At 43.5% G+C, this 22,291-nt stretch overlaps 1 protein-coding gene across 1 annotated transcript; it reads left to right on the top strand.

Annotated features, from left to right (window-relative positions):
• Positions 1-321: 321 nt before the first annotated feature.
• On the top strand, positions 322-2,788 carry LOC103278830 (A-kinase anchor protein 4-like). The gene has a single exon (XM_016994067.2). The coding sequence runs from the start codon at positions 682-684 to the stop codon at positions 2,242-2,244; it is 1,563 nt and encodes a 520-aa protein (XP_016849556.1). The 5' UTR covers positions 322-681; the 3' UTR covers positions 2,245-2,788.
• The last annotated feature ends 19,503 nt before the right edge of the window (positions 2,789-22,291 follow it).

The raw sequence follows: 22,291 nt of genomic DNA, 5'->3' as shown, positions 1-22,291 counted from the left end.
CTTCCAAGGTGATTGTTGGTGAAAATAATTTTAATACAACCAGGCAAACTTGAAATTCAAACTCACCAAAGTCATCGTCCTATCCTGCCTTCTAGCAGTCCTCTCTTATCGACCCAGAACTTCACTGGCTGCTATATATTTCCATTCTGGTTAACCTGACAAATCAAAAGTGATGTCTTAATTACTTGGAATATTTATGATTCATTGAAAGAAGAAAAATGCAAGCCATCTCTTGTTAAAACATTAGCACCTGACTGGTTGGTGAGTGAATCGGTGGCTTTGTGATGTCATTGCTGCTTACATGTCCATACCAGGAAAAATGTCCCTTGCTGTCAGAAGAGCATGGAAAGCTGAGGCAAGCAACATCTTAAGATTGGCAGGGTCATCACCGAGGTTGCTCAGCTGAAAGATAAAGGCAGCTTTGGGTACAGCAGGGAGAGAAAGACACTCTCGTGTTCAAGTATTGGCAACTCATTGCTGGTTGGTGGGGAACAGTGATGCTTTGTGAAGTCACTGCTGCTATGTGTCCACCTAAGTGAGAACACCACTGGTAGGAAGGAAGAGAGTATGGGAAACTAAGAGGAGACAACATCCTAAGTCTGGCCGGGTCATCCAAGCTGCTCAGCCAAAAGGAGAGCACACTACAGCTCTTTGAGACATTTCCACTTTTAGCCAACAAAGATGCCGCATGAACTCGACTGGCTAAACAGCCAAGCTGGTATGTGTAAGGTCAACTTCTACAGTCCTGATGGACCGAAAGACCAGCAATGTAAAGTGGTTTGCTTTGTTGATGTAGCTGACATGAAAGACAAATTTCCAGGCTTAAACATACCTACTGACCAGCCCAGCAACATCTCTGATTCTACAGGTGAGTTAGTGGATATTGAAGATAAGGAGGTTGTCATCATCAAGGACAATGAGCAAAGTGATCATGTGAATGCAGAGGGATCAGTCTGCCTTTTAAAACCAGGCTTCTCCAAAGACACCAGTGTGGTCAGTTGGCTCAGCAATGACCTTCAGAAATATGCACTAGGATTCCAACATGCACTGTCCCCTTCAGAAATGCCTTGCAACGCCAATGTGTTTGACACAGTATCCCAGAACAACAACAACACTGCTCCAAGCCAATCTAGTAGTGAAAGACCAAACCCTGAAGACCTTGCATATTATGCCAATAAGCTCTGCAATTTAGTCCTTGAAATGACACGGAAGGAGATCAAAGAAAAATGGGAAAGTTCAGGGAAGTGCACACGACACACCATTACTAGTCCCTATAGTGCCGAGGCAAAATCTCCTGCCTCTGAGGGTGCTGATGTCAGCAAAAAGCCACCTCAAGAACGGTCAGTCAAGATTGAAGATGCCTTCACCAGTGAAAATGCCCAAAAGATGCAAGATACAACCTATTCAGACAAATTTAGGATGGATGATGGCACTTCTGTAAGTAAAGGAATGATGGTGTATGCAAACCAAGTTGCCTCAGACATGATGCTATCATTTCTGAAGACCATGAAAGTCCAAAAAGGTCGGCGTCCTCTGCCTGCATGTACTGTTTTAAAAGAGGTGCTCCTACGGCACGCTAAGGAAGTTGTCTCAGACTTAATTGATTCCTCTATGAAAAATCTGCACAATATTACAGGGGCCCTCATGACGGACTCTGATTTTGTTTATGGACTGAAGAGAAATCTTTACAATGTGGGAACTCAGAAGACATCAGAGGTCATGGAAGCCATGGTGAAACGTTTGTTTAAACTTCTTTCAGTGGATGATAGGCCTAAGTCTTATACATTTACAGCGTATAAAGCTGGTGCCCAGTCAAACCAAAGAACCCAGGACTTTCAGTTTGCATCCTTGAAAAGGGAATCTCATAGTCAAGGGAAGGACCACGTCTGTGGTCTGGGAAAGTCTATTCCAACAGATAGCAGAAGGTCAGAGAAGGCATCAATGGACCTGTATGCAAAAGAGCTCATTGTAGCAGCACTGAAACAGATACAGCAACATCTATTGGAAAAAACCAGAGAGAACAGGCACGACGGTGAATCTAATATGTCTTCATTTGGCTACATACATCGAGACACAAATCATGATGGTGCTGATGTTCCAAAGTACTCCTCCAACCCAAGTGAAGGAAGGGCAGATATCTCTGACAGCCTAAGAGGACACCTCATATTGCCAATGGTCCAGAAGATCCTGCGTGAAGCTGGTTTAAATCTAGACAGCCAGTGCCTTGACAAAAACCAAAGATAGAAGCAGAGGTCTCAGCAGAGCAAGAACCTTCTGAAAGAGGCCCACTGGATCATTAGATCTGTATGACAATATGGAGCAAATGGACAAGCACATTTGTTAACCAGTTGATAACCACTGTGATGAAAAGGATAACTTTATTCATAATGAAAGGCATTTGCTCTGATTTTACCCAGTCATCCCATCATCACAGCCCTTGCTGCAAGCAGCAGTGGAGTGAACTACAACTGGTTGACCAAATAGTAGCTGGAAAAGATCATCAATTAAAAGCAAACATTAAAAAATAAGAAGAGGAGAAAGGCTATGTGCTTAATTGCTTCATCGGAGCATAACAAACAGCCAGGTGAAACAAGCAACTAGATTGTTATTATGCCAAAGGAGTGGTAGTGACCAATACACATCATCTAACAGGTGAGATAGGTCCAGATGGTGTATTATCTCATCATCCTGTAAGGTCTTAGTAGACCCATCCTAGATTTTCTCTAGGATGAGATGATAACACAAGTGCAATTTATTAAACCTTCTGGAACTGCTTTATGATTCCTAAGCAGGTTCATGTTTTGTTGTGCATTATAGTTCATGAACCCAGAATACACGGTAGGTGTATTTAATGTTCCTACACTCCTTTCCCTGCCTCACTTCACCTGAGCCAGGCAGGAGCTGCTTCCGCAATGGTCATGATGGCTGGAGGATTCTAGGAGTTGTTATCCCAAAAAACTAAGTTTTTCAAGCACTGCCCAGCAGTGACATCACTAGAGGTGTGGAGGGTGTGAAAGGTGATACCATCAGAGGGCGTGACACCAAAATAACTAACTAAAAAAAATTGTGCAGTGTTTCAGCAGAAACTTTTTTTTTATTAAAACATCCCTATAGTCAGACATAACCACAGATATACTCCAGCCAGCCAGAACACAACTGGCAATGGCTACTTAGAGGATATCAGCTGCCTTGAGACTGTGGTATGACCTGTCAGAAGAGATCTGACAGCTAAATCTACTGTCAGAATGCAAGATACAACTAAAGGCCTATTTCTTCCGGCAGGTCTACTTAGTCAGTTTTAAACCATGAGTTTTAAATTTGCATTCTATGACTATTATGTTTTAATCTTTGATCCATGTATTTTAATATCTGTATTTCACAGAAATGTGTTTTAATATATGCATTTTATTGAATCAGGAACCCCAGTGGTGAAGTGTGTTAAAGCACTGAGCTGCTGAACTTGCAGACCGAAAGGTCCCAGGTTCTAATGCGGGGAGCGGCGTGAGCGGCCGCTGTTAGCTTCAGCTTCTGCCAACCTAACAGTTTGAAAACATGCCAATGTGAGTAGATCAATAGGTACCGCTCCAGTGGGAAGGTAACGGCGCTCCATGCAGTCATGCCGGCCACATGACCTTGGAGGTGTCTACGGACAACGACAGCTCTTTGGAGGCTTTTAAACAGAGTCTGGATGGCCATCTGTCAAGGGTACTTTGATTGCGTTTTCCTGTATGGCAGGGGACTGGGCTAGATGGTCCATGTGGTCTCTTCCAACTCTATGATTCTGTGATGCTAAATAATAACTTGATGCTGAAACACTGGGCAAACATTTATAGACATGCAGTTTGGGGTCCTGCCTCTCTGAAGGTGTAACCCAATGCACCTCCTGCAACTAGTGATGTCACTGATGTGCTCAGTTCTGCTAAAATAGGCAGAGGCTAAGGACTTCCCAATGAGTGGAATGCATGAGGCATCTTAAAGGAGGGACAGCTGTGTTTAGTATTTTAAAAATTATGCTATAGGCAAGTGGTTCTCAACCTGTGGGTTCCCAGATGTTTTGGCCTTTGACTCTCAGAAATCCCAACAGTTGGTAAACTGCCTGGAATTTCTGAGAGTTGTAGACCAAAACATCTGGGGATCCACAGATTGAGAACTACTGCTATAGGCACTTCCATTTTCCCCTACATACCCAGAAATACCTGTAAATGGGTGTATCACACTCTTCATGTTATCACTAAGATATACTTGGACATTGCTTTCTCCTCTTGAATTAACAGGTGGATGGATGAGCAGGTGGATGGGAGGGGCACGTGTGAAAGAGAGTTAGAAAAAGCATGTGAGATGGTCACACATTCTTGACTCCATCCATAGCTATCTCTAGTATGTGGCTCGCAACACTCAAAGGAATATGGTTCAGGAATAAACAAGCTCCCTGTTAATACTGCAGAGAATCCATTGGAGGACTTTGCAGATAGATAGAAGAAGGGAGCTGGGCTGATTGCTTGCTTCTCTTGACATTTTGTCTTTAGCAGTGATGGAAAGAAATGATGCAGTCCTCCCACTTCTGTTTATCTGAAACCAGACAACAATGTTGCCATGGTACTCCTAGCATTCATATCTGGGGGAACTCAGAGGCTACATGTGACACAAAAAGCTCAAATTGCTGCTTTCAGTATCTTCATATGACTGGGTGCACCTGAGGGAATTGCTTTTGTAAGGGTTGCTTCGAAAAAAGAGGTAAATTTTGTATGGTGTTTCCTCTCTTCATAACTTTAGGATTTGAAGGTGTTTTCCCACATAGGAGATCATGTCCATGGAAGACATGCCAAGGCTCCTCTGCAATTAATAGCAGTCTTATGGTGTTGGGAAGAACCATTCAGGGAAGAGGTGGATGGGAAGAAGCTATGAAAATTGCCAAGGGCTTGATTCTGTATTGTTCTTAATACCTTGGTGATGGGGCAAAATCTGGCTTGCAACAGATTGGCTGCATAGGCTATGCGGATTGATGAATATTTTATTTTTTTCACCATAACCCTGAGTTTACCTAGATGGAGCTTGGTACATAAAACATAGATTAACATGAGAGATATATGAGCCAAGGAATTTGTATTTGATAAGTGAACAGAATTCACTGTCCTTCCACACACAGATGTGCACCTGTGTCCCTCTGCTTTCTTCATTTCAGTAGTGCACTTCGTGAGGAGTGAAGAAAAGTGATAGAAAGAAAATTAACTGATAAGAAGCGGATGCGGGAGGGATCATCTGAAATGTGATGCCAGAGAAGGGTTTTGCTAAAAAGACTAATAAACAGTCATGGACATTCACTGGGTGATCTTGGGCAAGTCACACTCTCTCAGTCTTAAGGATAAAGGTAAAGGTTTTCCCCTGACATTAAGTCTAGTTGTGTCCGACTCTGGGGGTTGGTGCTCATCTCCATTTCTTTTCCCCCTTTGTCCATTGTCTGTAGACACCTCCAAGGTCATGTGGCCGGCGTGACTGCATGGAGTGTCTCAATCTTAGAGGAAGGGAAAAGCAAACCTCTTCTGAATAAGTCTTACCAAGAAATCCCTGTGATAGGTTCACCTTAGGATCACCATAATTCTGAAATGATTTGAAGGCACACAACAGCAGCAGCAACAACAACAACAGCAACAGCAACAGCAGCAGTAGCAGCAACAGTAGCAGCAACAACAACAACAATGACAACAACAACAACAAATCAAATCAAACCTGAACTCTCTCTAGAAGCCAAGATAACTACACAGACCATCGTACTTTGTTCACATCACGAAAAGAAATGACTCACTAGAAAGAACAATAATGCTTGGTTAAGACAGAAGGCATTTGGAAAAGGAGAAAACCACATTCCAGGTGGATATGATTAATCAAGGAAGCCATGAACAGTGCTGTCAATGGAGTTTCTCATTCATGAGGGTCACCATAAGTCAAAGTGTATTTCATAGCAGTTAACAACAGCAACAACAACAACTTTGTGGGGAAAGGGAGCAATTTTGTTTTTACTGATGCTAAGCAAATGGGGACGAAGGAGACTTGAATGAGATCTACTTCAAATCACTCAGAGGACTAATAGCAGATCTTCCCATCAAGAGATATGAACCTAGATGTCCACTATTTAACTATTGTTTTTAAATGAAAGGGTGACGTTTCGAAGCATGAGAAAGACCAGGGACAGTAAGTTGCCTCTTCCTGGCACCCTGCCTATACCCAAAGGGCCAATGACATACCTTCCAATTGTCCTGATTTGACAGGGATAATCCTGACTAATCCTCTGTCATACCATTTTTTTCACCTGCTTTTATAATGTTTCTCTCCTCTCCCCTTTCCCCCTTTGTCCTTTGTTCAAAGTGTAAAAGTAGTTTGTGCTCAGTTAACTCAGCAAGGGGAAAATAAGAGGAGAAAGAGGCAACTTGCCCTTCCCAATAGGCTTGGGAGAATGCAGACAGCTGCAGCCTCCTCTATCTTGTGTGTTCTTCCTTCCGCATTTGTAGCTTTTGTTGTCTCGATCAGACTATAATGTTGCTCAACCATACATGTTCTAGTTTCACCTGTGAAACATTGGAGAGTGTGCTGTGAATCAGGAGAGAGGGCCCAAGCAAGAGGCTGGAAGTCATGATGTTTCAACAAAAGCAGCCTGGAGAGGCTTCTGGACACTAATGAAGATAAAGTGAGCCAATTTTTCTCCTCCCAGGGAAATCTAGTAGGTAAGAGAGAAAAAATGCTTTCAAGTGTATTCATCTAGAACAGGGCCTGGCGGCTAGAGATTCCAGCCAAGCGAGCTGGGGCCTCAAGACATGAATGACACACGTGCGTGCGTATGTTTAATCAAAAAGAGAAACTCAGACAGGTATATGTGCTCATCAAAACACAAAGAGGCAAATGTGTGCATATATCAGAATAAACACAGAATTTGATGCATGCTGAACTTGCCTTACTGGTAAACTCCATAATCCCATCAATTTGCAGCTGAGATTTAAAAGTGGCCATTTAGGATCCCGTCTGTATAAAAGTGTAATTTTAGTGACACCAAACTGCAAGTAAGAACAGATTTATGGAAACTTGCATGTGTTCACAAGTGCCTCCATCAATCCTGTTTGTGTTCAAGTGGGGAGAGGCTGCAGCAGTTTGCTTTAGCCTGAGTCTACTAAGAAGTGCAAGATACCATCCCATCTTCTTCCATCTCCCCCATGCTGAGCTGATTGAGTTCAAACTCATTTTGTACCCAAGAGACACAATCTTCTATCTTGTGTGTGGCACAAGAGACTTCTGTTGTTTGTACGTTAGACCTTTTTAGGTCAGTCGCAGGGCTGAACAGGGTATAGGGTTACAGCCTGTGTTGGATGGAGTCGCACCCCCCCCTGAAGACACAGGTTTGCAGTCTGGGTGTTCTCCTGGACTCATCGCTGAGCCTGGAGCCCCAGGTCTCGGCGGTGGCCAGGGGAGCCTTCGCACAATTCAGACTTGTGCGCCAGCTGCGCCCGTACCTTGGGAGGTCTGACTTGGCCACGGTGGTCCATGCTCTGGTTACATCCTGTTTGGACTACTGCAACGCTCTCTACGTGGGGTTGCCTTTGAAGACGGCCCGGAAGCTCCAACTAGTACAACGGGCGGCAGCCAGATTAATAACTGGGGTGGCATACAGGGAGCGCACCACCCCACTGCTAAGCCAGCTCCACTGGCTGACGATATGCTACCGAGCCCAATTCAAAGTGCTGGTTTTGACCTATAAATCCCTAAACGATTCTGGCCCAATCTACTTGTCTGATCGTATCTCTTCCTATGAGCCAGCAAGATCCTTAAAATCATCTGGAAAGGCCCTGCTCTTGGTCCCGCCTGCCTCACAAACGCGGCTGGTGGGAATGAGGGACAGGGCCTTCTCGGTGGTGGCTCCCCGGCTGTGGAACACCCTCCCCAGAGAGATCAGACAAGTTCCAACTCTTTTGGGCTTTAGAAGAGCCCTAAAAACATGGCTATGTGCCCAGGCTTTTAACGAATAAACGATGACACAGACTGACCTATGGATAAGGCACGAGGTTTTTGGATGAACGGATCTTAGCATATATATATTTAAAATTTATATACTGTAATTTTATATTGTATTTAATTGTTTTTTAAACTGATTTTATGTACTGTTGATTGATTTTGTATAGGCATCTAATTGTGCCAGTGTTGTAAGCCGCCCTGAGTCCCTTCGGGTGAGAAGGGTGGGATATAAATATTGGAAATAAATAAATAAACAAATAAATTTTTTACAGTAAGGGTCCACTGGAGGTGGGTGACTGCAAAAAATCTTGACAACCTACACATCCCAGCTCCTGCAACTCTCTCACCTGAATAGGAGCAGTTCCAATTAACATGTTACCCCATTTTCACTTTTAAAATGTCCCAGAATCTTTCTCTTTCTCTTTCCCCATTGTTCCTCTGCTTATGCCAATTGCATAAACTAAGTTCAGCATAAAAATAGTTTGCTCTCAATAAACCTAGCAGAAGAGAGAGGAGAAGAGAGTTCCCAGTGGGCTCAGATAAAAACGAACTGTTGCAACGTCTTCCCGTTTGGGTATTCTTCCTCATTCATAGCATTTTGCAATATTTCGATGTTGCTTGCGGCCATGTGTCCCAATTATCAGCTGTGAGATTGTGAGGGGTATCGGCTGATAAATGCAAGCTCTGCAGACACAGATTTCAATTTTTTATTCCAAACTGGGAGAGAATTTTGGTTAGAAATGCAGCTGGCTTCAAAGTGCTTCCAAGCATGACTGCCTAAGAAAATTCTATGAAATTCATGGGTTCTCCATCAGTTAACCAGCAACCTGAAAAAGCATGTGTGCACACACGCACACAATATATACACACATGGTAAAAGGAATCCTCATATATTATGCAATATGCACAGTCAATGGACAGCCACATGAGGGCAGTAGCAATACATTATTTATTTGGGGGGGGGATGAGAGTCACTCCTGTTAATACAGTGCACTCTTTGAATGGCTGTCAGGGCTTTTAAATAAATAGCATTTTATAATTTAGACAGGCATTTGGCATTTAGGTTACTGTGGCAAAAAGATCTTTCATAATGGGGTATATTATATTTTACCATGTTTTAATGAGTTTTTAGCTATTGTAACTTTGGTTTTTTTTTTAAGACTTGTTTAATGCTTTTAAAATTTCTATACAAAATGTTTTATTGTACTTTATTCTTAACTATATATGAGATGCCATGTTCCATATGAAAATACACACCTTTTTCTTTATGTCCTTCTTAGGACATAAAGTTAACAGCAATTCCAGTTAATATTAGTACAGTAGAGTCTCACTTATCCAACATAAATGGGCCAGCAGAACGTTGGATAAGTGAATATGTTGGATAATAAGGAGAGATTAAGAAAAAGCCTATTAAACATCAAATTAGGTTATGATTTTACAAATTAAGCACCAAAACATCATGTTATACAACAAATTTGACAGAAAAAGCAATTCAGTAAACAGTAATGCTATGTAGTAATTACTGTATTTACAAATTTAGCACCAAAATATCACGATATATTGAAAACATTAACTACAAAAATGTGTTGGATAATCCAGAATGTTGGATAAGCGAGTGTTGGATAAGTGAGACTCTACTGTATATGGAACTAGGAAGAGATATCTCTCAGCCGCAGCAGAAAAAGGTATTAAGTTGCAATCTAAACTTTAAAGGAGCTCCCCAAGGTCCCACACCCCACTACTACCTAGGTTCAGCACATTGGAGAGCTCCTTTAAGGCTAGCCGAATCCTGGAATGGGAACCATGAAATGCCATTTGCAGTGTGAAATGTCAGAATGAGGCTTTGTCATATTCCTAAGTGTGTATTTTTCTAGGTAGTCTATAGAGGGTGCTCAGAAAAAAGCCTGTTCCTTGTGGTATATCTAATCTTATAAGGCACACTGGTGTCCAAATCCTGTTGGTAGTCTCAAATTAGAATAAATCTGCTGAATCAATATTGAACAATATAGCAGCCTATAGGCACAGCCCACTGATTTATTCCTTTTGGAATTAACCATTTGTTAGTTTGCATCACAATGAAGAGTAATTGATTCATAGCCCTGGAACCCAGCTATGATCAAGGAGCCCATTTTGAGATCAACTTTCATTCCAAGCATGTATTTCTGGAATCTCTCCCTACATTTCCTATGATATATGTATGGTAGTATTAGTGCTTATCCAAGTGATCTTAGGCCAAACTGAGGTCCAGCCAAAGGCCCAGCTCTACCAATGAAGGACCGAGATCCTGGAGTAGGGCAGAGAACCACTGCTGCTCATTTCCCCAGCAATAGCCAATAGAGGGAGGCAGAGGACCACATTTTATTTCATTGCAAGTCTGCTACTCACTGTTCCCAGGATGCTGAAATTATTTTCCTGGAACTTTGCTTCTTCTGTGTGCATATGTATGTGCCTTTAAGTCTCCTGTCAACTTATGGTAATTCCATGAATTTCATAGGGTTTTTCTAGGCAAGGAATACTCAGAGGCATTTTGCCATTTCCCTTCTCTGATTACAGAACCTGGTATCTCTTGGCAATCTCCCATCCAAGTACTAACCAGGGCTGACTGCTTAGCTTCCAAGATCAGATGGGATCTGAGGCCTTTAGGGTTCTTGTTTATGCAAAACTTCACAATGCAGCTCAGTAACTTAGCTGAACAAGGACCTAACGTTTGTCTCTTCTGTACTCTGAACTAAGCTTTGCACGACCCCTTTGTTACTTATTTTCATGTCTCCTTCAGGATGGCAATGATGAGTCTTTCCTATCAACAAAGTCCTCACAATTGTATGTTTATAGGTGATAATCATATAGAACTGCATTTGCACATCGCAGTATAGCTTTGGCCCACTATAATATACCAAAGTGTATATGTATACTGAGAGCCACCCAACCCAAAGTCACAATGGTACATAGAGGATGCAGTCTGCAGTCTAATCCGTGCCCATGCTAATGATAGCAAAGATCAGAACAAAATAATAAGAAACTAAAGGTTTGCACCCACCAAGTAAGGTGTTGGTATTATTAACTGATGTGAAGTTGACTTTGATTTATAGTGATCCTAAATATGAGAGACCCTCCCCCAAGCTACTCTGTTATCAATAACCTTCAACCATACCAGCAACAACGACAAATAAGATGTAGGGCACTACAAATCAGTGCCTGTCAAAAAAGAATTGGGCACTGAGAACTAATTTTAGTCCCTGTTTTTTACTGTTCTTATTCTATTGTAATATAGAGCACTCTCAAAAACAAGAGCAGGCATGCAGGGGGTGCAGAATGGAGAGTACATGTGAAGGGGGGACGGGACACTCAACAACCATAGCACGCTGCAGCTGCTACTCTGTGGATTTAAGCCTACTCAACAGCATTGGCTGGTGACCTCCTGCCAGAAATATCTCAGATTATTGTCCTCAGGCTTCCCCCTATCTTGCTGTTCTTTGAGTGGATGAGATAACAAGCACAGGATCATTGCTCTGAAATCTATAATCAGCTCTGGGTTTTTATTTGTGTTGTTCTGGTCTCATTCTTCGTTGATATTTAGGGATAAATGGTAACAAGGGCAACAAAATCCTGCTGAGCACACCCCACTTTGCTTTAATCTGGGGGTGGGATGTGGACATATAGCAAGGCATGGAGCCCAAGTAGTTCCCAACCTTTGACTCTGAGTTTTTGAACTAAACTTCCCAGAATCACTGACTATTGGCCAAGCAGACCGGGGCTTCTAAACCTTTCTGAGTCCAACAGTTTTCCAAAGCTGAAAACCCCTAATCCAGCTCAGCCTTCTCTAGTCAGATGCCCTCCAGATATCGTGGACTATAATATCCAGAATCCCATGGCCAGCTATACAACTAGGAACACCATTACACATAGGAGGAAGCTCAGTGGATGGTTTACCAATAGTGCTGACAGTTGATTCTTGGAGTGATTGCCCAACCTTCCTGGAGGACATCAGGTCAGGAGAAGGGTAACACCACCCATCAACTAGAAGATGCTTGCTGAGACAAGGCCAAGTCCCCCAAGAGTTTTGTGTCTCCCTTTCAAGTGGGTTGATTAGGTTTAAAGTGCTTCCAAACAATTATCAATGAAAAAGGCACTTCCCAAGAAAGCAAAAAGGCAATATGCCTGGTCACAGAGCAACTGCTACTTCTAGTGAGTGGGACGAGCCTCTTGACCCCTGGGCTTTGCAGACAAGTTCCACCCCAGAGCTGTATAGTCTGTTAAAGAGAGAATTATGAGTTCCCACCTCCCTGCTCTCACTACCTTCGATGTCAACATCCACTCCATACAGTTGTGGGGAAGAAGAATTTTCCTTCATCCTACCAAATACTTTTCTAGCTTCTTTGGAGGAAAATGAAACCCTCTGAGCTGGGGGCTGGGAGAAGTGAATTTGCTGAGCCAAGGAGGCAGAAGCAACATCCCTGCCCCTGTTGCACATGGCTGCTTGCCTTCCAGCCCTAAACAAACCTGATTTTTATCTCAATCTCCAGTCAGAGTTGGCCGCCTTCCCTTGCTAGATGCCTCCTACGCAGGCGAGGCCTCTAGCTTGTAATTGTCAAATTACAATGGGGACAGGGGGAAGCTGCGTGGAGGGTTTGTAAGCTTTGATGTCTGGACATTCACAGTGCTAAAACAGACATGGAGAAGAAGGAGGGGGATGTTTCCCCTCATAAGGTTCTACTTCAAGCAAGTAAGAAGATGGACACAGTGTAAGTCTTCACTGAATAGTTCAGAAGTATGGTGGGAGAAGAGCTGTCTCTCTACAGAGCTGAACATAAGACCTTCTGCCATCTCCTGACCTTTTCTCCAGCCATTGGGCAACAATGCTACCACATATCTCTGCATCTCTCCCTATACAGTATCTTAATTTAGCTGAGAAGGAAAGGCTATGGTTTTTCACAAGATCTAACAATCTCCAGAGCCTCCCATCATTCCTGTTTGAAACTCATGTGCAGCTCCCACTTGTTTATTCCTAAAAATGTATTGAGGCCAAATGGAGGGATTATGGCAATATCTCCAAGCCTCTTTGCAGTGCTTTCAGTTTGTGTGTGTGTGTGTGTGTGACTCGCAGAGCCGGCCCTAGGTATTTTTTAAGTGTAGGCGAACAGAATTTTGGCGCCTCCCCCCCAAACCAATCACTGAAAAATAAAAGCGTTGGATAAGTGAAAATGTTGGATAATAAGGAGGGATTAAGGAAAAGCCTATTAAACATCAAATTACATTAAGATTTTACAAATTAAGCACCAAAACATGTTTTACAACATATCAACAGAAAAAGCAGTCTCGACTGCACCCCTGTGTGTTTTGCGCCCCAAGCGACCGCTTAATTCGCCTCATTGTTGGACCGGCTCTGTGTGTGAGTGAGAGAGAGGGGGGGGGGTTTATCCACCTAGGTTAGCTATGCACTCTGTTATTCTCCAGATGTCTACATGTAGTCCATGGCACAAGAATAACTTGTACCTGTAAAATTGAGCTCATATGTTTAGGGCAGCCTCCTCCAATTTTGAGTGCTTCAAATGCCTATTGGATCACAATTCCCATTATCCCCAGTCATGGTAGCTGTGGGTTATGCATGCTATAGTCCTATCAGCCCTTGGGGAGTTCCTTTTTCGGACTATAACTTTCCAAATTTCCCAACCTGATTAAAGGATTCTGGAATTGTTATCTAACAGGGAACTTTTCCAAGCCCTGAGCCCAACACATCTGGAGAGCTCCAAGTTGGAGGGAGGCTGGTTTAGGGTAAAAGGGATTGTTCTAAACCAGTCCACAGGAGAGCCTTTGCTTTTCCCGGTCTGCTGCATCATCTGTTTTTCTGTGCGCCTGCAGTGCAGGGCAGTAGCAAAGGATTCCAATTTAAGTGGATCATTTCCAGCTCCTGAAGTCTTATGGGTTGGGACATCCTTGGCAAGAGGAATAATGCCCTGGCCATCCTCTTTAATACTTTGGAGATTGAATTTCCGAGAGGATCGTAAAATAAGCACAACATAATATCTATGGGCTGAGTGCCGTCCCCTCTAGGGGGATTCCAAACACCTACTTTCCGTCCCCTTGCGACCCATTCCCTTCCCTTTGTGGGAACATCTGCGGCCCCCACAGGCCCATCAGCAGTTGGGATGGGGGATAAAGGAATGTGGCTCCTCCTCTGCCTGGACTCACACAGGGGAGAATTGGCACAGGTTTCGCAGCTTGCTGCATCCAGCCAGATTGCCTCAGAGTGTATGTTGCTTGGAGAGAGAATCCACTGTGTGTTTATTACCAATGGATTTCAGTAAGGAGGAGAGAAGATAAGAGGGAGGGGGAGGGAGGAAGAATGAACTGGACAAAAAGAGACTGGAGAAAAGTGAGATTCAGAGAAGAGATGGAGAGAAGAGTAGGTTGGGGCCCTATCATTAAGAAGATTGAGGTGGTGACTTCAAGGAGCTGATTTGGAGTTCATGAACAGTTAACAGAATGATTAATCCTCTTCCTTTCTCTGAATTTTTATTCTCAAAGAAAGGTGATAATTCTATGCTACAACTGCCCAAATAAAATGGCCACGGTTTGGTTTACATATTTCTTTATTTACTCACTGTTGGTCCCTCAGCTTTGGCCCTTGCCACCAATTTCCACCATCCCCCTCAAAATTGTACTCTAGATGACAATGTTCTCCATACTGCTTCATATTTGGCTTGCAATAATCAGACCCACAAGAATCACACATTCCAGAAGCCTCACTTTTATCTTTCAGCAATGCTAGTTGGGGCCATCACCATCACCTAAACACTGCAACTGTCCAAATTTGGAAGGGACCATCCTAAATAGCTCGCTATTGTCTCAGGCTGCATTATACATTATTTCCTTAAAATTATTTTTTAAACTACCTTCAGTTCTGAAACTCTCCAAGTTGCATGTACTTTTTTTTATAAATGACTAGCTGTGCCCGACCATGCATTGCTGTGGCGAAGTGTGGTGGTATGGGAAATAAAGTATTGAGGAATTTGTGGTAATTAGTATGTGTTATTTCCTAAAACTTGTGAATATACAATATTTCTGGTTGTTCCTTTTTTTGTCTGTTGGAGACCAGTAGGAATGCCAGAATGATTAGCATGTAATAGCATTTCAGCTTCAAAGCCTGGCTGCTTCCTCCCTGAGGGAATCTTTTGTTAAGAGGTGTTAGCTGGCCCTGATTGTTTCATGTCTGGAATTCCCGTTTTCAGAGTGTTGTACTTTGCAATATTTTCTGTTCTTCTACTGTCTGTGTAGATGAAGAAGCACCCATGTGCAATGCTTGAGAGCGCACACTCAAAAAGAAAGGCTGTGGCCCTCAGAAAACAGAGGATTTGCCAGGCTTTGATTATGCAAGGCTATTCAGTGCTATTCATGCTGACCTTGGCATGACTAAGTTCTGAAGATTGGAAGAAAATTGGCCACTGGCCTGCTCTTAGTTGCCTGCTTATTATAGAGGATGCCCTATTCATAAGCTGCTAGTCCAGTCATCTTCTGTTCATGGGAGGAAAAGGGAGCATCATCTCATCCATTGCTTCAAGCAACAAAATATATTGGGCCAATGCTTAGCAATAGTAATGGTTTGAATTTGGGTCTCCCTGTTCCAATTCCAACACTTCAAACATTACTGTATACCGGTTCTTATAGATCAGTGTAAAAATGATAGGGCATTTTTGTGGGGGGAAATGCAACAAAAGACGTGCTTAATTTGCATGATCTGAATGCAAATCAGATTACTTTGCATATTAGATTAATTTGCATGATGCACCAATTAGGTGCTCTATTTGCCCAAGTGGAATATGGTCAACCCTAGTTGTCTGAAGCTGTTCTTCCTCTGTCCAATGGGTTATCATTATTCTGCCTAATGATCAGGCTGGTTCTGTGAAAATATTCATCACCACAGAAGTGCCCTGTTGCAATATGTTAGGCAAATGAGCCTCATGTCATGCCACGGGGCCTTCAAGTCACTCAGCCTGTACCATCTCCTAAAATGGTGTTCTTATCATTTTGGCTAAGACACTAAAAAATGAACCAAGAATCATGTCATTAGTAATATGGATTTCCTGGATCTTTTAACTAATTCTATTTTAATAGAGGTTGTTTTATCCAATTTATATATCTGGTTTATGTAATGATAGTATTGTTTCCATGTTGATGTATTTTATTTTATGTATTATGTATTTTATGTGTGGCATCTTTGTGTGCTATTTTGTAAGCCACCTCGAGTCCTTATGGGAGATGGTGGCGGGGTATAAATAAAGTTTTATTAATTTATTTATTATTCTGATCTTGCTTTTGATGTGAACTCACCACTTACCCTTTCACAAACCACTCTCCTTTAATAAGTATTTGAGCATTTTTTCCTTTCTTCCATCTGCAATAAGGGGATTAATTATATTTGCCCATTTTGCAGTGTCTCTGTAAGGATTACAGTAAGATTACACCTACAGAAAGATTAAGCGCTTTAAACTGTCAAAAATGTATTTTATTATTAACATTATTGGTATTATTAAAATGTGCAGGCCAATTCTGAATTTCATGCCACAGGGCACAAAGATGCAGGAAAAATGCTATTAGCTAAAAGCATGGTGGCTTAAGTAACTGTGAGAATGCAAATGAGTTATGAAGATCATTATTTCTCGGAGCAAAGAAAAGGGTAGGAATGCATGCCAGTTATAAACTGTGTAGGCTGCCCTTTCATTCATGCTAAGACTTGAGTGTGAATCTCTTTCAATCACTAGGGCCAGCAGAAAATATTTTGGTACCAGCAGGAAAGGAATCTATGTTTGCTTCCCATGGAAATATAACAACTTAGGGCCCATCCAGACAGGTCCATATCCCAGGACCTGTCTGGGTTTTTACAGGGAGTGTCCAAATGACACTCCTGGTAAAAATTAATTCATTCGGCATAACCTTGGTTATTTTGAATTAAATACCTGAAAGGCCTAGGTCTAATGGGGTTTTACCCTATCTGGAAGCACCCTTGGATTGCTGGATATAATCTGGGAGCCCATTCAACTCAATGGTCCTTGAGGCCACTTCCAACTCTTGGATTCCGTGAGTACATCAAATTGCCCTAGAAGCTGAGAAATTTAGGTCCCAATCATTTGATCAGCAAATATATATTTGAATGATATAGGGAAGCAGCACAAAAGTACAGGGCAGCATAGCAGATGTTTTGATATACCAGAGAAATCCTGATGAAACTTGGGAGAAGAGCATTTCGGCATGGCAAAGCTCTCTTAACACTTATGATGCCCACCTGATTTTTCATTTCATATGCATGAATGAAACACTGCCTGTTCATAAATCATATGGAGTTACCAATGAAATGCCTTTCAAATGCTTCCATCATTGTCCCCTATGGGTGAGAAGGGTGGGATATAAGTATTGTAATAAATAAAATAAATACAGTCGGTCTCAGAAGAATTGCTCTTCACTTGAATGGAAGCAGTGGCTTAACTATGAAGCTATCTAGAACAGCTCAAATCTGTGCCTCTATTTAGGCTACTCTGTGAGGATTGTGTATGTATCTGATAGCCTTTTTCTAATTCTTCATTTTTTCTGATTTTGTTTCAGCCAGCATTGGTTTGTGAGCTGGTATGCTGTCAGTCACCATGTGTTTTCACCTCAAGCTTCAGATGTCTTCTATAAATAACTCAACTTGGCAAGGTGAAGAACTGTTTATTAACCACTGATTGTACAAAGCAATTATCAACCCTCTTCACTTTTGATGCCTTTTCTTTGGCCTTTCTCCTTTAACCCTTGAATCTCTGGGCAACCTTCTCCCACTGGAAACCCTCCCAATGTCTGGTGTTGACAACATCCATTGGAGATGGGCTTGGGGAAAGGCATACGCTGCACCTCTGTGAGATTCCCCTCCCATACGAAGTGGGTAGGGCAAGGTGGAAAAGATCCAACTCCTTCAACAGCTGTGCTTCATGTCCAGCAAGCCAAAACAGACTTTGTGGGGCAGAGTGCTGGTAGGAAGCACAAGGCATGCAATTCATGTCTAGGTTCAGCCTTTCAGGTGTTGTGTGCCTTCAGCTCCTTCCTGAGTTAGGGGCCTCCTATCATGGGGCTGTGACTTGCCCAAAGTCAGTGTCTTTCCATGGCTGAATGTGGAACTGAATCCTGGGGCCCTTCTACATTGCCATATAATCCAGATTATCAAAGCAGATAATTCATATTACCTACTTTGATCTGGATTATATGAGTCTATACTGCCATAAAATCCAGATTATCTGCTTTGAAATGGATTATAAGGGGCCCTGATCTCCAGAGCCAAAGAGTGCATTTACATTGTAGAATTAATGAAGTTTGACACCACCTTAACAGCCATGGTTCAATGGAATGGGATTTCGGGAGTTGTAGTTTTACAAGGCCTTTTATCTTCTCTGCTAAAGCGTGCTGGTGCCACTGCCACCTGTAATTCCATAGCATTGTCATGGCAGTTAAAATCATCTCAGACCACATTGATTTCTACAGTGTAAGTGCAATGCTCACGCCACACCAATTTTCTCCTTTAGGTTTGCAGGACTATAACTCCCATCAGCCCCAGTTAACACGGTCAGTGATGATGGATGGTGAGATTCCAAAACATCAGGAAGACCCCAAAATAAGACTGGCCTAAATTAAAGGTATTATAATTAGACATTGCTTGTTGTGGCCACTGATTCAGTCAACTGACTTTTCATTGTGCTGTCGAAGGCTTTCATGGCCGGAACCACTAGGTTGCTGTGAGTTTTCTGAGTTGTATGGCCATGTTCCAGAAGCATTCTCTCCTGACGTTTCACCCACATCTATGACAGGCATCCTCAGATGTTGTGAAGTGTTGGAAACTAGGCGAGTAGGATTTATATATCTGTGGAATGTTCAGGGTGGGAGAAGGAACTCTTGTCTGTTGGAGGCAACTGTGAATGTTGCAATTGGGCAGCTTGATTAGCACTGAATAGCCTGCCAGCATCAAAGCCTAGCTGTTTCCTGCCTGGGGAAATTTTAATTGTCCTCATGGCTCTGGATGTCCATATCACTTCAGAGGATCCCCAGGTAAAGACCCTTTCGATACTACCGTATAATCAAAATTATCAAGACGGACAATCCAGATTATCTGCTTTGAACTGGATTATATGAGTCTACATGGCCATATAATCCTGTTCAAAGCAGATAATTGAGATTTTAAATGGCAGTGTAGAAGTGCCCAAAGTCTGAGGATGCATCTACACCAGGCGTCCCCAAACTGCGGCCCTCTGGCTGTTTGGGTATCCAACTCCCAGTGTTTTTGACCATTGAACAAGATGGCCTGAGATTCTGGGAGATGGAGGCCCAAACAGCTGGAGGGCCGCAGTTTGAGGATGCCTGATCTACCCTGTAACACTTCAATTGCCATGGCTCAATGTCATGGACTATCTCTGCCCTGGAGTGTGGTGGAAACTCCTTCTTCGGAGGCTTTTAAGCAGAGGCTGGATGGCCATCTGTGAGGGGTGCTTTGAATGTGCTTTCTTGCTTCTTGGCAGGGGGTTGGACTGGATGGCTCATGAAGTCTCTTCCAACTCGATGATTCTATGGATATGGGAATTGTGGTTTGACAAGGGCCAAAGAGCACAACTCCCATGATTCCCGAGCGTGGAGCCATGCCAGTGAGAGTGGGGCCAATCTGCATCCATTCCTTCCTTCGGTGCGCCCTAAAAGTCAGGAGGGCGAGGGAAGATCAGTCCCGAAACCTGCCCCTCCCAGCGGGGAAGATCCAAAGCCGCCCGCCCCACTTCCCTCTTTGTTGTTATTCCAATCAGATCACAGCCCCTCTCCTGCCGGGAGGTCGCAACCCGGTGCTGATGATGTCACAGCGCGCTGCTATGGAGACGGCTGGGATGTCACGAACATGCCTCGATGACCTCACGGCAGGAGAGGCGACGCGGAGCGCTGGGAAAGTATGCGGCGGGAGGGCGGGCGGCTGTTTGCCTTGGAGGCCGAGGCGCGCTCCCCGCCGTTCCCCGCTCCGTCCGCTTCGGCCCCTCCCTCCCTCGCTCCCTCCCTCGGCCAGCAGCAGAGCCCACGCAAGCCAAAGAAAGCCCCGCTCCCAGGCAGGCAGGCGGGAAGGGGCCGGCAGAAGGTGGCGCGGCGCTCTGTCCCTTTCCCGCGGAGCCCGCTAGGGGGCGCTGCGCCCTGCGCCCGCATCAACAGGTTCAACAATTGGGCCACACAGTTTACAGAAAACCTACACACACTGGTAGATATAAAAATTCTTAACTCCAAAAAAAGCACAATTAAAGCCCTGGCAGACCGTGCAAAAAGAATCTGCAAACCCCAGCTCCTCCAAGGGGAACTGAACCACCTAAACTGGGAGACCCCACAGACATCAGAAGAGCTGCAAGGCTAAGAACAAGCCAAAATAGTAAAGACAAAGATCCACCCAGATGAAAAGTGTTCTTACCATACATCAAGGGAACCACTGGCCGCATAGGGAAGCTGATGAAGAAACACAACCTACAAACTATCTACAGACCCATTAAAGAAATCTAACAAATGCAAAAGACAATAAGGATCCTCTCACCGCTGCATTAGTCTACCATATGCCATGCAGCTGTGGACAAGTTTACATAGGGACCACCAAACACAGCATATTTTTTTTCCGTGTCAGGAGGAACTTGAGAAACTACAAGTAACTTCTGATGTGAGAGAATCGGCCATCTACAAGGACGTTGCCCAGGGGACACCCTGATGTTTTTACTATCCTTGTGGGAGGCTTCTCTCATGTCCCCGCATGGAGCTGGAGCTGAAAGCTCATCATGCAGCATTGCCCATACATGAATCAAGGAACATAGAAGGCACTGCAGACTAACTCAGTCATAGCAGAGCACCTCATGAACCAACCCAGACATAGCATATTATTTGAGAACACAGAAATGCTGGACCACTCTAACAACCACCCTGTCAGGCTACACAGAGAAGCCACTGAAATCCACAAGCATGTAGACAATTTCAACAGAAAGGAGGAAATCATGAAAATGAACAAAATCTGGCTCCCAGTATTTAAAAAACCTCTAAATTCAAGACAGTAAATAAAGAAATACTCAGAAGACAGGGGAATTCCAGACAAGAAATAATCAGGGCCAGTTAACACCTCCCAACAAAGAATTCCCCCAGGCAGGAAGCAACCAGGCTTTGAAACTGCAAGGCTATTCAATGCTAATAATGCTGGCCGATTGCAGCATTCACACTTGCCTCAAACAGGCAAGAGTTCTTTCTCCCACCCTGGACCTTCCAGAGATATATAAACCCCACTTGCCTAGTTTCCAGCAGACCTCACAACCTCTGAGGATGCCTGCCATAGATGTGGGCAAAACATCAGGGGAGAATGCTTCTGCAACATGGCCATACAGCCCGGAAAACTCACAGCAACCCAGGCTCCGCATTCACTTTCTTTACTTATTTAATTCATTTGTACCCCACCTTTCTCTCGCTGTGAGACTCGAAGAAGTTCAAGCACAGGGCCATACTGTTTTAAAGCATGCTCTTTTTAAAAATAGGACTTTGTTGTTCTAATCTAAAAATGACCCCAGAATTTGCTCCATCACCTTGTTGCCTCTCTCACAATGTTTATTTAATTAATGTCAACCCCACCTACACAGCACCTAAAATGCAGAAGTTACCAGGTTAAAAGGCAGGATGTAACTAAATGACGCTCGCAGTAAATCAGTGCTGATTTGCTGTAAGCCTGCAACTGACAAAAAACACGCGATAAAAAGTTCCCAGTTTTGGCTGGGAAATGTACACATTCGCATCACTGTATATCCCTGCACTCGCGAAAAATACGTGATTTTCTTCCCTCCCCAGTGTAGACTGCTCCTGTGCAGGTACACTTTTAAAAAGCACAAAACAGCTGATCAGCTGATTGAGCTGTCAAATGGACACACAGCTGGTTTAAAGGAAGCACAAATGGAGTACAATTGGAAATCTCTGGCAGGGGACCCAATCCCAGGGTTAACAGGTCTGTGTGGGTACCCGCAGTCAGGACTTGGGATTTTTTACCCCTTATTTAAAATGCAGTAGCCCCTGGTAGCACAGCGGGTTAAACTGCTGAGCTGCTGAACTTGCTGACCAAAAGGTTGGCAGTTCGAATTCGGGGAGTGGGGTGAGCTCCCACTGTTAACCCCAGCTTCTTCCAACCTAGCAGTTCAAAAACCTGCAAATGTGAGTAGATCAATAGGTACCACCCTTGATGGGAAGGTAACGCTGCTCCATGCAATCATGCCATCCATATAACTTTGGAGGT

This window comes from Anolis carolinensis, chromosome 1 (assembly GCF_035594765.1).
Source record: "Anolis carolinensis isolate JA03-04 chromosome 1, rAnoCar3.1.pri, whole genome shotgun sequence".
Taxonomy (NCBI): domain Eukaryota; kingdom Metazoa; phylum Chordata; class Lepidosauria; order Squamata; family Dactyloidae; genus Anolis; species Anolis carolinensis.
The sequence above is the reverse complement of the archived record's forward strand: the minus strand, read 5'-3'. Positions and strand labels throughout refer to the sequence as shown.

Excerpts from the sequence above, each read along its gene's own strand:
- LOC103278830 (XM_016994067.2), top strand. The coding sequence starts at position 682 with ATGCCGCATGAACTCGACTGGCTAAACAGCCAAGCTGGTATGTGTAAG.